Genomic DNA, 13,875 nt, shown 5'->3' with positions numbered 1-13,875 from the left:
AATGGATTTGGCTTGCTGTCCTCGAAGGAGGCTCGAACCCAAGGCTCGGGAAAGGACTGAATGATTTGGCTTCTCCCGAAACTATGTTTGGAACTTAATTTAAACATTCCAGTCATAATGTGTTATGAATGCTGACCTGATTTCCTTTCAATATTAGTGTCAAAGCACATAACGAGCACTGGCCTAAATACTTAGAAGGAAGCTGGTGTCCATGAAACACACCCTCGCACTGGTATGCCTTCCTGTTTGGCTGCAGAGATGACCTGCTCAAACCTCTGCAAACTCTCCTCTATGGAGCAGTTGATGTTCTTCCTGCTAAAAGTCTCTGAGGCGGAACCAAACACTGCCACTTCAGTAGCTCCTGCTGCAACCTTTAACAGGAAACATTTAATCAAGTTTGTGCTTATAGATGTTGGCTTGTGAGTACAACTTGCTTGATTAGCAAGGAAAGCAATTAACAGAAATGGGCTAAACATTTACAAATACATGGTATGATATGCAAAGGTTGCTCACTTATGTAAGGTAAAGGGGCAGTGGATGCGTAGGCAGAGCGCATGCATAAATAAAGTGGTTTATTATACACGAAAAACATCATTGACCTGGCATGGACGGTAAATTGGAAATGTCACTTGTAAATAAATGTAAATGATGCAAATATTTACTTACAGCTGCCTGGAAGCCCTGAATATTGGGAGTCAGGACAGGGTATCTTACGTCAGGAGACCTTTTAATCCCTTTCAACACTGCACTGTGGTCTGCCATCTGAGAAACAAACCATCAAGAATTTATACTCAAACTTTTCCCACAAATGTAGTTTTTGAACATTAATACCAAACCCAGTGCTTTTGTGCAGATAGAAAAGTCAAAGGGTATATGTCAACACGCTCCTGAAGAGTACAGTAGCCCCTTATTACCTGAGCTACCCACTTTGAAGACACAAAGCTAGTGGCTTCGATCACAGGCAGCCCGGTCTGAGAGAGCATGTCAATCAGCTGGATTTTGACTTCTGTCGGCACTATTTCCTGCAGAAACACAATGACGCAAAAGCCTTAGGTTTCTATGAACGCATCCAGGGAGCGTGCACATCTGTGAGCCACAACAGCACCATGCTATTGAGATGAATAATTTATTTGCCACTATCACTGAATGAATAGTTTTCCTGTGAATATATACAATAAGACAGTACCTGCTAAATTCAAACCAGGCTCAATGGAAAAACATGCCTGTTGCAACATTTCTACAAAATGATATTTCATTGCTTCTTGCCCATTCACAACACTTTCAAAGTGAAATGTCCAGCGAGTGATGCCATGAGCATGTTTATAAGTGCACATACAAATATATATATTTTTATGTTGGTTGTTGTACCATTCACAGCAGTTTAGAAATGAAATGTTAATGCTTTATCGCATTTAAAAATGACAGACAACCCTGCACTAAACATAACCGATAGCAAACGTGAAATAAAAACATATTTGCTGAAGCAACAATGCCAACAAAGCTCTTTTATGGTGTTTCATGAGACTCGCAAACGAGTGGTCCCCAAACCTGTACCAGGGGAGCTGCCGAGCAAGTTTACCATGGTAGAAAATGTGATACAAATGTCAAAAGTGGTTTACAAATCGTTGCATTATGGTAGAAGTGTTTTGAGGTTATAAAACAGTAATGTGCAACGTGGGAACGTGCAAGTCACTGAAAATGTAAAGGAATAAAAGTTTTTGGTGTTTTACTGTCACAAGTCTTCATTTCAGCTAAATAATGCAGTGTATTGTGTGTAAGCCTGTGTTGGCTAAATCATTCTGTGTCCAAATAAAACATGTAATTGATGAACTATCATGTTTCCTGTATGTTTGTCTTCATTGAAAAATGTGAACCATATGTGGTTCTCTGGATATCACAACCACTCAATATATTTATGCCTTTTGGTTTGTTATGTTGCAATTTTTTCTTTAATTTCAAAAGAGAATGCTAATGATACACATACTAAACCACATGCTTCAAGCAGTTTAGAATCGTGAAATCTCTACCTTCTCATTTTGAAGCCCATCTCTTGGTCCAACCTCTACAATTTTGACATGAAGTGGAAGCTTAGGCAGTTCAGAACACTGTAAATTGAAAAACAATGAGGAAGGAAGGAACATATAACAATTTCACAGAGCTGTACGGAAAATCTGAGAGGTGGATTGACACATCCTCTGTGCAGTGCTTCCTGTCAAATGGTGCGTACAACTTCATGTTTTGAATCTGGTCTTCGAATCCTTGCCAGGTCATTTATGACATAATGTGCATTGGAAACAAGCATTTCCTCTCTTACAATTGTAAAACCAAAGCTTAACCTTTGAATTCGGGGAGTAGCATTTCCAAGGGCCAATGCTGTGTTTATAGAAGATTTGAACGGCTGTAAAATCTCAGCCTCTTGATACTGAAACGCTGGCTTTGAGGAACCGCACATAACCTACATAAGTTTCTTTAGAGCTGAGTTTGATTTAAATGTGCTGTCACGGAGGGAGGAAATGGATGTGTGAAAGGAACGATAACAAACTTCTTTTTAAGAAGTTTCTGACAGTGTGCACTGGGTAGGCAAAGGAGAACTGGAGCGGTTTTTCCCGTTATCACCCCAGGCCTGCATAGGACGACCTATTAAATTCACTTATAAATCAAACTCGCTCTCTTTTAACTCACCGCTCAAGCCAGAAATACAGGCTCCGCTAGAAATGGATCAAGCATTTTATTCTTATCAGTGAAATAAATTAGACCAAGACACTTTAGCTGTCTTTGTATGTTTAAAACATTTCTGTTCTGCAATTTCAAGTGGAACTTTTAAGCCTAAACTGGGAGAGAAGCTTAATTTAAGAAAAAACAAATATATCTGAAAAAAGTGAAATGACCATGTCATTTTTACATTGGTTTAATATCATGGTTTCTGGTTTAAACCTGTTTTGTTCAGTTTTTAAAAAAGTATATAACACTCCCTATATGGGCCATTCTACAGAACTGTTTCTAATAGTCAGAGTTGGAAATGTCTTTTTCAACAAATTTTGTATGTATGCAAATTGTATAATATCCAACGTACACATTTCTAGAAATCGTGCAGTTAATTCTCATATTGTATTTTCAGAAAGTTTTGGAAAATTTTTCCTCTCCTTAAATTTGTCACTTCCAAAACACAATGATGAATAATTTAATAAGAAGGGTTACATTGATTTTGTTTACATCTACCTTGTAAATTTATTTTACAAAAAGTTTTCACAGGTAAACCAATAACAATTGCAATTGCAACAATATTTCAAGTGTACATTATTTTTTTATTTATTTTTTTTTTAAATCCAATCTTTCTTTGTAAAAGGCATAAAGTTTATCATATTGATTTCAAAGTTAAGTATTCATTAGTTTGAATATACATTGAACCAAACACTATAATAACATCTTAGTTGATCATTCAATATACTTGATTTTTGACAAAACGTCCCATGTTTCGGTCATGACTGCACATTTTCAGTAGTGACAGCAATGTGTTGGTAGTGACCACAAAACATTACAGAATTTTAACTCTCAAAACACTACTAAAACATATTAAAATACTAATGATTTGCATAACTGTACTAAAATTTTGTTTATTTCCCCTAAATAAATGATTATATGTTCACTACCAAAATAGTCACGACTGAAAAATGTGGTGAATTTTCACTTGTGACAATTTTAGATACTTTTGAGCTCAAAGATGCTAATCAGCACATGGTTAGATAACACAGTTCTGAACAGTTTTACAAACATAAAAACTAAATTTAATGGAATAACACCCAAAAAGGTTTGCTTAATTGCAGGTGTCATTCACCTGTGCACAATTAATCACATTTGTTCTAGTATATATTCTCCCTGTGTCTTTCAGTTCTTTGTCAGATCTCGTGGTTTGAAAAAAAGGTGTTTGGTTAGTGATGTTCCTTAAAGTTACACAGAGATTTTCAGACATTTGAACACATTTAACTCAATGATGTTACCTATCTACTATGAAAGAGAGACTATGAAAGCTAGGGACACAGGAATATTTCCTGATCAAAAATGTAGAAGTTTGGATTCAGCCAATGGACTAAAACATACATTTTCGGAAGTGACATGAAAATGTGGGACATTTATCTTTTACACAAAGTGTCATGATTTAAAAATATAAATATAAAATAAATATTTTTTAACTTCATTTAAAAAAAAAAAAATAATCAAAGAATATATATTTAAAAACAACAGTGGAAAAAACTGCAAAAAAATGTTCAATATAATTTTCACAAATTTAGGGGTTAGGGTTCGGGACAGCCCATTGAAAGTATCCAGTAAATGATGATTTTATATATATTAATCTTACTGATATTTTAAACTAGAAAAAATGAGGAGCAATTAACATGGCACAGGTGAATGACATTACTAATTAGACAAACTGGGGGAAAACTAGGTCACCAGGACTTAACCAAAAACACACAAGACAGAGGATACATGTGACAGTGTGTCCTCGTGCTGTATAAATGGAACAACTGAAGAGGGAGGAGCAGCGGAAGGGAAAAACAAAAAACAAGTCCAAAAAATTAATCCATGTGGGAGTGGAGGGTGGGAGGAGCCAGAGGACAACCAGTAGAAGAAGAGGCCTGATGATGACCCAGGCCACAGTCAGCATGATGTTGGAGGCTTGGTCAATCGAACCAGGGGGGCTTTCTCCTGCAACGCTGCCAGCTGCGGTAGAAAACCAGACGGAGCTGAAGAGACATGGAGCCTGGGTGACACAGAAGGTCCGGAAGGCCAAGGTGGAGCTGACAGCTCCTGGGACCATGACAGAGATGGGGATCCGGAAGACCACAGCAGAGCCGGTGCGACCAAGGATAACAGAGGAGCCGGAGGGAAGGCAGAGCCCAGTGGAGCCGGAGGGATGGAAGGCAGAGGTGCAACCAGCAGCCAGAAATCCCGAGGTGGAACCCAGTGCGATGCCTTACTAAGGCGCAGCCGGTGGGACGAGGAAGCCGGGTGGAGCGGGTGGGATGACGGGCTACTGTAGGGCTGAGGGTGCATTGAGCCATGGCGGAGCCGATGATGGAATGAGTTGAGGAGCAGACAGATACCAGAGGAGAAGTAGCTGAAGAAATATGCTGGTTAAATAGAGGAGGTGGGAGAGGGAGGATGGGCAGGCAATCCGAAGACACAGATGACACTAGAGACATGTGGAGCACAGGAGATACAGGGGCACTGGAGATACTTGGAGCACAGGAGATACAGGGGTGAAAGACATAGGGCTGTCTGCAGAAATAGCCTCTGTAAACCAGTCTATTAAATCCTCCTCTAAATAACCTAATAGGTTCTCAGGATCCATATTATAGTCACACGAAGCGGCAGGTGCTTGTGAGTATAATAAGTATAACAAACTCCCTCATGGACATAATATTGGGCTCAGGCTCCGGGGTGAAATACAGCTCAGCAGGGCTCACTGGTAAGCTGACTGGGCGCTGGGTAAGGTGGAGGGGTGCTGATAGGCTCTACTGGGCCGAGAGTGAATACTGAGTTGTTGTTTATCAGCACTCACTCCACACATGAGGCGAAATCTTCACGAGGACTGCTCCTTGGAGTCACACACCATGGATTTTTTTAGTTGCACGCCAACTCCAAAAAATCCATGGTGTGTGACTCCAGGGAGTGATCCTTCTGCTCCAGGCAAAGCAGGGCAACAGCAGGTATGTCCATGCTTACGAAAATAAATAGACAAAAGAAAACGCTGCAAAATTAATTGTGTTGGTCCGATCTTCTGTCACGTAATGGTATGTTTAGTAAGTCACATGACAAGGGAGAATTCCAAAGCACAGTATTTAATATATACACAGGAAGGTAACACAGGCAAATCCACACACGAACATAAACGTTATAAATCCACGAGATCGGACAAAGAACTGAAAGACACAGGGAGAATATATACAAGAACAAATGTGATTTATTGTGCACAGGTGAATGACATTACTAATTAGACAAACTGGGGAAAAAATAGGTCACCAGGACTGAACCAAAAACACACAAGACAGAGGATACATGTGACAGTGTGTCCTCATGCTGTATAAATGGAACAACTTAGGAGGGAGGACGGGGACTCTGGAGGAAGGCGAGGAGCAGAGGAAAGGAAAAACAAAAACAAGTCAAAAAAATGAGTCCATGGGGGAGTGGAGGGTGGGAGGAGCCAGAGAACAACCAGGAGCAGAAGGGGCCTGATGATGACCCAGGCCACTGTCAGCATGATGTTCCTTGGTGGCGGCGCAGGAGGGAAAAGCTATGGTGGAGGCTTGGTCGATCGAACCAGGGGGGCTTTCTCCTGCAACGCTGCCAGCTGCAGTAGAAAACCAGACGGAGCTGAAGAGACATGGAGCCTGGGTGACACAGAAGGTCCGGAAGGCCAAGGTGGAGCTGACAGCTCATGGGACCATGACAGAGATGGGGATCCGGAAGACCACAGCAGAGCCAGTGCTAACCAAGGTTAACAGAGGAGCTGGAGGGAAGGCAGAACCCAGTGGAGCCGAAGGGATGGAAGGCAGAGGTGCAACCGGCAGCCAGAAATCCCGAGGTGGAACCCAGTGCGATGCCTCACTAAGGCGCAGCCGGTGGGACGAGGAAGCCTGGTGGAGCAGGTGGGATGAAGGGCCACTGTAGAGTTGAGGGTGCATTGAGCCATGGCGGAGCCGATGGGTCAAAGGGCCAAGGTGGAGTCTGGGGCTCTGTGACTAGAGGCAGAGACAGGGGATCCTCATGCCAAGGTGATGCTGGGGACTGGAAGCCCCACAGCGAATCCGCAGTACTGCACGGAGACAGCTGAGGATGAGATGAGGGGCAGACAGGAACCAGAGGAGCAGTAGCTGAAGAAATATGCTGGTTAAATAGAGGAGGTGGGAGAGGGAGGATGGGCAGGCAATCCGAAGACACAGACACTAGAGACATGTGGAGCACAGGAGATACAGGGGGCACAGGAGATACTTGGAGCACAGGAGATACAGGGGTGAAAGACATAGTGGTGTCTGCAGAAATAGCCTCTATAAACCAGTCTATTAAATCCTCCTCTAAATAACCTAATAGGTTCCCAGGATCCATATTATAGTCACACGAAGCGGCAGGTGCTTGTGAGTATAATAAGTATAACAAACTCCCTCATGGACATAATATTGGGCTCAGGCTCCGGGGTGAAATACAGCTCAGCAGGGCTCACTGGCACTTTCTCCGCAGCAGGCACAGGCTCTGTGTCTGTGCTGGAATCAGACTTTAGCTCCGTCTGGCTGGGTGTAAGCTGACTGGGCGCTGGGTAAGGTGGAGGGGTGCTGATAGGCTCTACTGGGCCGAGAGTGAATGCCGAGTTGTTGTTTATCAGCACTCACTCCACACATGAGGCGAAATCTTCACGAGGACTGCTCCTTGGAGTCACACACCATGGATTTTTTTAGTTGCACGCCAACTCCAAAAAATCCATGGTGTGTGACTCCAGGGAGCGGTCCTTCCGCTCCAGGCAAAGTAGGGCAACAGCAGGTATGTCCATGGTTACAAAAATAAATAAACAAAAGAAAATGCCGCAAAATTAATTGTGTTGGTCCGATCTTCTGTCACGTAATGGTATGTTTAGTAAGTCGCACGACAAGGGAGAATTCCAAAACACAGTATTTAATATATACACAGGAAGGTAACACAGGCAAATACACACGAACATAAACATTATACATCCATGAGATCGGACAAAGAACTGAAAGACACAGGGAGAATATATACTAGAACAAATTTGATTAACTGTGCACAGGTGAATGACATTACTAATTAGACAGACTACTAGGTCACCAGGACTGAACCAGAGACAGAGGATACATTGTGGGATTCAATCGATAATAAAAGTAACCATCTAAGATTTGAATATTTAAATGCTAATTTTTTGGTTGTTGGGCAGAAGTTTGCACCAATTCTGTAGAATGGCCCATATAAAAAATAAAAAAGAAAAAAAAAAGAAAAGAAACAATTCTGTTTAAATAGTGAAAGTGAAAATACACTTGACACCAGTGATGATGGCAGAACACATACTGTCTAGTGTTAGACTACACATATTAATTTTGTTTACTTGTTTATTTGTTTGTTTATTTATTATTTTGGTAACACTTTAGAATACTGTTACATCTTTAATGAATGCAATAATGCAATATTAACATTCTAGAAACTGCTCTTAACAAAAAACTGTTTAACTAATTAGACAGTAATAGTGCTCAGATGAATATGGTAGTTCACTATTAGCTCATCAAGTTTTCATACCTCCCGGAGGACTACTAAGAACGGACTCGTAATTATGTGAATAATGCATAATGTATAATTAATTCTAAAGTGAAGCTAATGGTAACCCACTAGTAATGACTGAAGTATTACTGTTTACTTGGATCAGTATTCTAAAGTGAAAAGCATGATAACTCTTTAGTAATGACTGAAATCATTGTAAACTTTTGAGATTTTTGTAAGGTTTTGTATATAATTCTTCACTGTGGAATACTGATCCAAATAATTAATAATTCCTTTAGAATGATGTAGTAACGATTGTTCATTAGTGGGTTACACCATGATGTTCAGTCTAGAATACTGTATCAAATGGCCAGTAAGTAGAATGATATAGTAACACTTGAGTCAGTACTATCCAAAACCTTATAAAAACCCAAAAAATGTACAATAATGTAATGTAAATAATAATAGTTACTGATTAGCTAACAGTGAACAACCACATTCAACTGAGAGCTGTTACTGACTAATTCATTCATCAGAGTTTCTTATTAGTTAATAGTAGCTACTAGAATGTCAATATTGCGTTTCTCATCTGTTCCTGTGTAGTTATTCATTAATGAAGGATCAGTATTCTAAAGTGTCTCCATTAGTTTTTTGTTAGTACATATAACAGAAAATATGATGCATATTAAAAAGACATCACAATAAACATTTAGGTCTTTCTAAGAGAAGTCTTTGTTTATAGTAAGCACACTAAATCAAGCATTAATTAACAAGTTGGTTTTAGTTTTATTCTAAGTGAAAATTTTACTTTCATGTTATAGCTAATTTAGCTTTTGTTTATGGTGAAATTAAGTTGTAAATAGTATAATGTACATCCGATTAATGTAATTCTCTAAAATCTCAACTAATCAAGTACTCAAAACTGATTTTGGATATGGACATAACTGAAACTGTAGTTCCCAGCATGCTTTGCATAAGACTTAATTTAGTAAAAAAATTGAAATTAAGTAGGCTATATTGTGCTTTTTGAGCAAGATGAGAAAAGGGGGATACTTTATAATGTTTAATGTTCAATTATGTTGATTTAGAACCATTTCATTCAAGTGCAGCTTTTTTACTATTTAAAAGTGTGGACTTGGCACATAGCATTCTAACACTGTCTGTGCTATTGCTTGTAAACCGTTTGTTGAAGAGTCAGCTAATTGAAATAATTAAATTCTGCTTGGGGACCTTATCAAATCACTTTGAGACTACTTAATTAGGTCACCTATAAATAATTCATTTGATGATGTTGAAGTTAAATTAACAAATTACATTATTATAATTTAAATAATGTAAATCCTTTATTATATATATATATATATATATATATATATATATATATATATATATATATATATATATATATATATATATATATATAATCCAAAGTATCATTTTTCATTTTTTCATTTGTCATTTACAGTTGTGTTTTTAAATGCATAACTTTTCAAGTGGGAAACATGGCCATTTGGCAAAAATAACGTTACTGTTTTCGAAAATCCCCATATTGTAATTAAACACAAGTACAAAGAAGATTTGAGAGCTCCGGTGGAGGTGAAAAGTGAATTACATATTAAATTTCAGTCCTAAATGATGCATATAATGTGTAAGGACAGTTGGATACTCTGTCTAACGCCTCTGTGTTTCACGAGGGTGAGATTATTTTCATTGTGGGGTAGCTACTTCTTTACGCCACTGCATTGCTATATTTCCATGTATAAATCTTGCACATGCAAAAACAGACCCCCACCTTCTCTTCCCACAGGAGCCGTGGCAACCAAGGATAATCCCGCAAGAAAGTCTCATAGCTCAGGCAGTGCTTGACCGCGGTAGAAACGTTACCCATCTGGCTAGCGCGATCTGCTAGCCCAGCGTTGTTCCCGGATGACACCTGTAGTGATCAGAGCGCATACGCGCTTCTTCACACTGTTTCATGAGCAGTAAAGAGAGCCGGAGGAGCCCGACAGCATCGTTTCAAAGGGCACGGAATGACTCAGCTGTTACCATGGTAGCAGCATCCCTGCCTGTGCGCAGTGATGTAGGGAGGGGGAGGGAAGACTGAAGGCGTTAGACAGCATTTTGTTAGCTTTAGACTGACAGCTCCATGTGAAGTACGAGACCCGCTGGGATTCTCGGCTCTACAATAAGACTAACCACAAGCTGCTTATTTTACTGCCCTTGGCTCCCCTCCCCAGCGGAAATCTACAGCTTCGGGGAAATACGCTGCCTTGATTGATCTCCTGTGACTGAGGCAGCTCATGCTTTTCAATGGCCGGCCGTGACTCTCTTGCCAATGTCAACTGTGCTCTGTTATAAAATCTCTCTGTAAAGCCGGGCCGCAATTTACTTGTGAAAGAGCCATTCTTCCTGGCCCAGGTGCTTACAATAGAGAGGTTTAAGGAAGCTCTTGTGCTGAACTCTTCCTCAATAAGAAGCTGGTGTGCCGTGAGATGGCCTGGCCTCTCTCTCATGGGGGGAAATGCAACTGGCGAAACCCGGGGCTGCATTTATTAGGTATCAGCATTTCTTGCATGGCAGAGGCTGATAAATCTTAAGGTGACTTGAAGTAAAAAGAATAACAAAACATATTTGAGGTTCCAACAGTTTTTGGACAATGAACCGCCATGAATTTTTCATGACCTCTGAAGTCATTTCATTCATTTCTTTTATTATTTTTTTTATTATTATTTTTTCACTAATGAGTGAACTGTGCACCAGTTCAGAAACTCACTGAGTTTGCAAACAAGTTTTATGCTGAACAAGAGCTGGTGAAATATTTTATAAGCAAACTCTTGTGAAAAAGACGTGTGCTTAGTTGCATTAAATGTGCACGAGTGTACTTAAAATCTTATTTTTAAAAAACTGCAGATAACTTGCAGATAATATAATAGTATGGAACAAAAGGCCACTTAAGTGTACCTAAAGAGAGTACACTTTCATGACCATATTTCTAAACAAATTATGAACCAAAGTGCACTTTGTAGTAATGTCAAATTAAAATTTTAGCTTTAAAATTCATTTAAAATCATTATGTTTTAATAATCTTTTGTCTTGCTTTAAAAAAGTACACTTATTTTGATGCGTTGACTGACATGCTAAAGCACAGGTACTTGATTATAATTTTAACTGTGGTGTTACTCGATATTACATTTAAAGTTAATGTGTTTTAAATGGACTAAATTGTGACTTCATTAAAAAAGCATAATTACAAATATATTTAAAGGGATAATTCACCCAAAAATGTAAATTCTGTCATCATGTACTCACTCTCAAGTCGTTCCATACCTGCATGAATTTCTTTGTTCTGATGAACACAAAGAAAGATATTTGGAAGAATGTCAGTAACCAGACAGATCTCGTCCCCCATTGACTACCATAGTAAGAAAAATAAATACTATGGTAGTCAATGGGGGGCGAGATCTAAATGTTTACTGACATTCTTCCAGATGTCTTCCTTTGTGTACATACATGTTTCTCACATATTATTGTAGCCTAGTTTGTGCTGAATACAGTGTAATGACACCTTTGTCATTAATATGTTTATGAACAACTGAAAAAAGCACAAATGTCAGGGCATGTCAAAACTTCTCCAAGCCCCAAATCAGCCTCAGACTGCAGTGGGTTAAAAAAGTTTTTTGCAGTTTAATTTGGTGAGACTAGTAGTGCCGAAATAACACAATTCTCCTTTAGGATTATTTTCCATGAAGTCTTGGCCTAGAAATTACCATTTTTAAAATTCTCTGATATGTTAGTCAGATTGAATGCAACAAAGCATTAATCTTCTTAATTGCATTTACATATATAGTCTACATACTCATTTGTACAGACTTTCCTATATATCTATGAAAGTATGTAATCCAGCTGAGCCAGGAGTCACGGGAACATTCTGCGGTGGGGTGTGTATGATTCAGAATTGCCCCCAGCTGGAGTTTGCTGCATTAGATCTGTATCCCTACCGAAGCATTTAGCGTTTCCTTTCCTTGAATGCTCTCTAACTAAAAGGACAAAAAGTGGACATTCATCTTGACAAATACCAGCTGTCGGGGTTTACTTCAAAGAGGTTTGAGCTACACCTTCAGGGCATCCTGGATAATGTAAAGTAACACAGCACAGGTGAGCGAGTGTGGGGGCTTTTCTGAAGTTTTTTTATCATTCCAAACGTGGTCTTGTAAACATTTAGCCAGTGAGCATGACAGCAGGATGAAATGTTAAATAAAGCACAATTTCATTAGCCATTACCTGAAAGCATGGGTTGTTTTGGCCGTACCAGATGTTTGCCTCTTTTTACCTTATTCCTCTTGCAATTGTAGATGATTTAGGAGCAGACTACTATTCGACGGGCTGCGTTTTGCACAAACAAATCCTGCTGAGTTAGCTTCGGGCCTCTCGTGAATTAACCTTTGCCTCTGTGAACTTAAATTGGTAAAATATTTATGCTTTGCTGTCTCTTGTAGAGTAATCACTGATGGACTATCTATGGGGCGCGCCTGTGTGTTTTCCCCGCGGGCCAGTAGATTTGTGGGTTGGCTGTAGACTACAAATTTAGATACAAAGTAAATATGTAAAGGTTTTAAAGGGAGAAAAGGTCAAACATCATCAGGCTGGGCCATTGAAGCCTCAGTAGCAGATCCACAACGTCCTACACGCACTCTATCACACATTCGTGGTGGTTTTACAGGATTGTAAGGTTTGAATTTATGGACATTTTATTGTACAGTATAAAAGTTGTACTATGTTTGATCCCAATTAAAGGGGTCATGATATGGATTTTTTTTAATATGTTCCTTGAGGTTCACTTATAATAGTAAATAAAGTTGTTGTTTTTTTTGTGCATAGTAAAAGCACATATATATGCAGAAAAACTGTTATTTTAACCTTAACCTTAACCTTTGACCCTCTTTCTGAAATGATCCCTTTTTAAGGAGCAGCGTTTTTAAAGCTTGTCAGTAAACGACCACTGTTATGATTGGCTAACATCTTTGCATAGGAAACCGTATCAACGGCCATTCATTATTACATACGAGTAAGTATTTTGAAAAAATTATCTATATAAAACCATAATTTAAAGACAAAGCATTATGAAATTATTAGATCCAATACAGTCGCCTGCTTCATTTGTCAACAAAACTTTCTTTGCAAACTCTCCATTAGACTGTGCTCTGAAACAAAATGCTCTGAACAAACATATAATCCTCTGTCGCGATCCGGAACTCCATTAAAATAAACGATCAACTTGTTTCCAACGCTGTGATCCTTCTGAAGTCTGTACACAAACCAGCGTAAACTGGACGCGTCATAGCAAACATTATTTCACTCTTCTGTTTGTCCTGTTGTCGACAGACTCAAGTGCATACAATACTGTATCAGCGTAGACAGTGTCAGTGATTATAATGACTTCAGAAACTGAATGCACATCTGTATACTGTATCAGTGTAGACAGTGTCAGTGATTATAATGACTTCAGAAACTGAATGCACATCTGTATACTGTATCAGTGTAGACAGTGTCAGTGATTATAATGACTTCAGAAACTGAATGCACATCTGTATACTGTATCAGTGTAGACAGTGTCAG

General features: G+C 39.2%; 1 protein-coding gene across 4 annotated transcripts in view; it reads right to left on the bottom strand.

The window, feature by feature from the left end:
* hmgcll1 (3-hydroxymethyl-3-methylglutaryl-CoA lyase like 1) overlaps window positions 1-10,147 on the bottom strand; it is a 51,162-nt gene extending 41,015 nt beyond the window's left edge. The window contains exons 1-5 of one of the 4 annotated variants that reach the window (XM_067385449.1): window positions 10,052-10,147; window positions 2,028-2,105; window positions 915-1,022; window positions 667-762; window positions 223-371 (exon numbers count right to left, since the gene is read on the bottom strand). In XM_067385449.1, coding sequence (XP_067241550.1) covers window positions 223-371; window positions 667-762; window positions 915-1,022; window positions 2,028-2,105; window positions 10,052-10,147 — 527 coding nt within the window. Of the gene's footprint in view, window positions 1-222; window positions 372-666; window positions 763-914; window positions 1,023-2,027; window positions 2,106-10,051 lie in introns of those variants that run through there. The other 3 variants (XM_067385451.1, XM_067385452.1, XM_067385453.1) reach the window with 3 other exon arrangements.
* Window positions 10,148-13,875: the final 3,728 nt, after the last annotated feature.

This window comes from Chanodichthys erythropterus, chromosome 5 (genome assembly GCF_024489055.1).
Source record: "Chanodichthys erythropterus isolate Z2021 chromosome 5, ASM2448905v1, whole genome shotgun sequence".
NCBI classification, from domain to species: domain Eukaryota; kingdom Metazoa; phylum Chordata; class Actinopteri; order Cypriniformes; family Xenocyprididae; genus Chanodichthys; species Chanodichthys erythropterus.
Note: the sequence above shows the minus strand (reverse complement) of the source record. Positions and strands in the feature narration are given on the sequence as shown.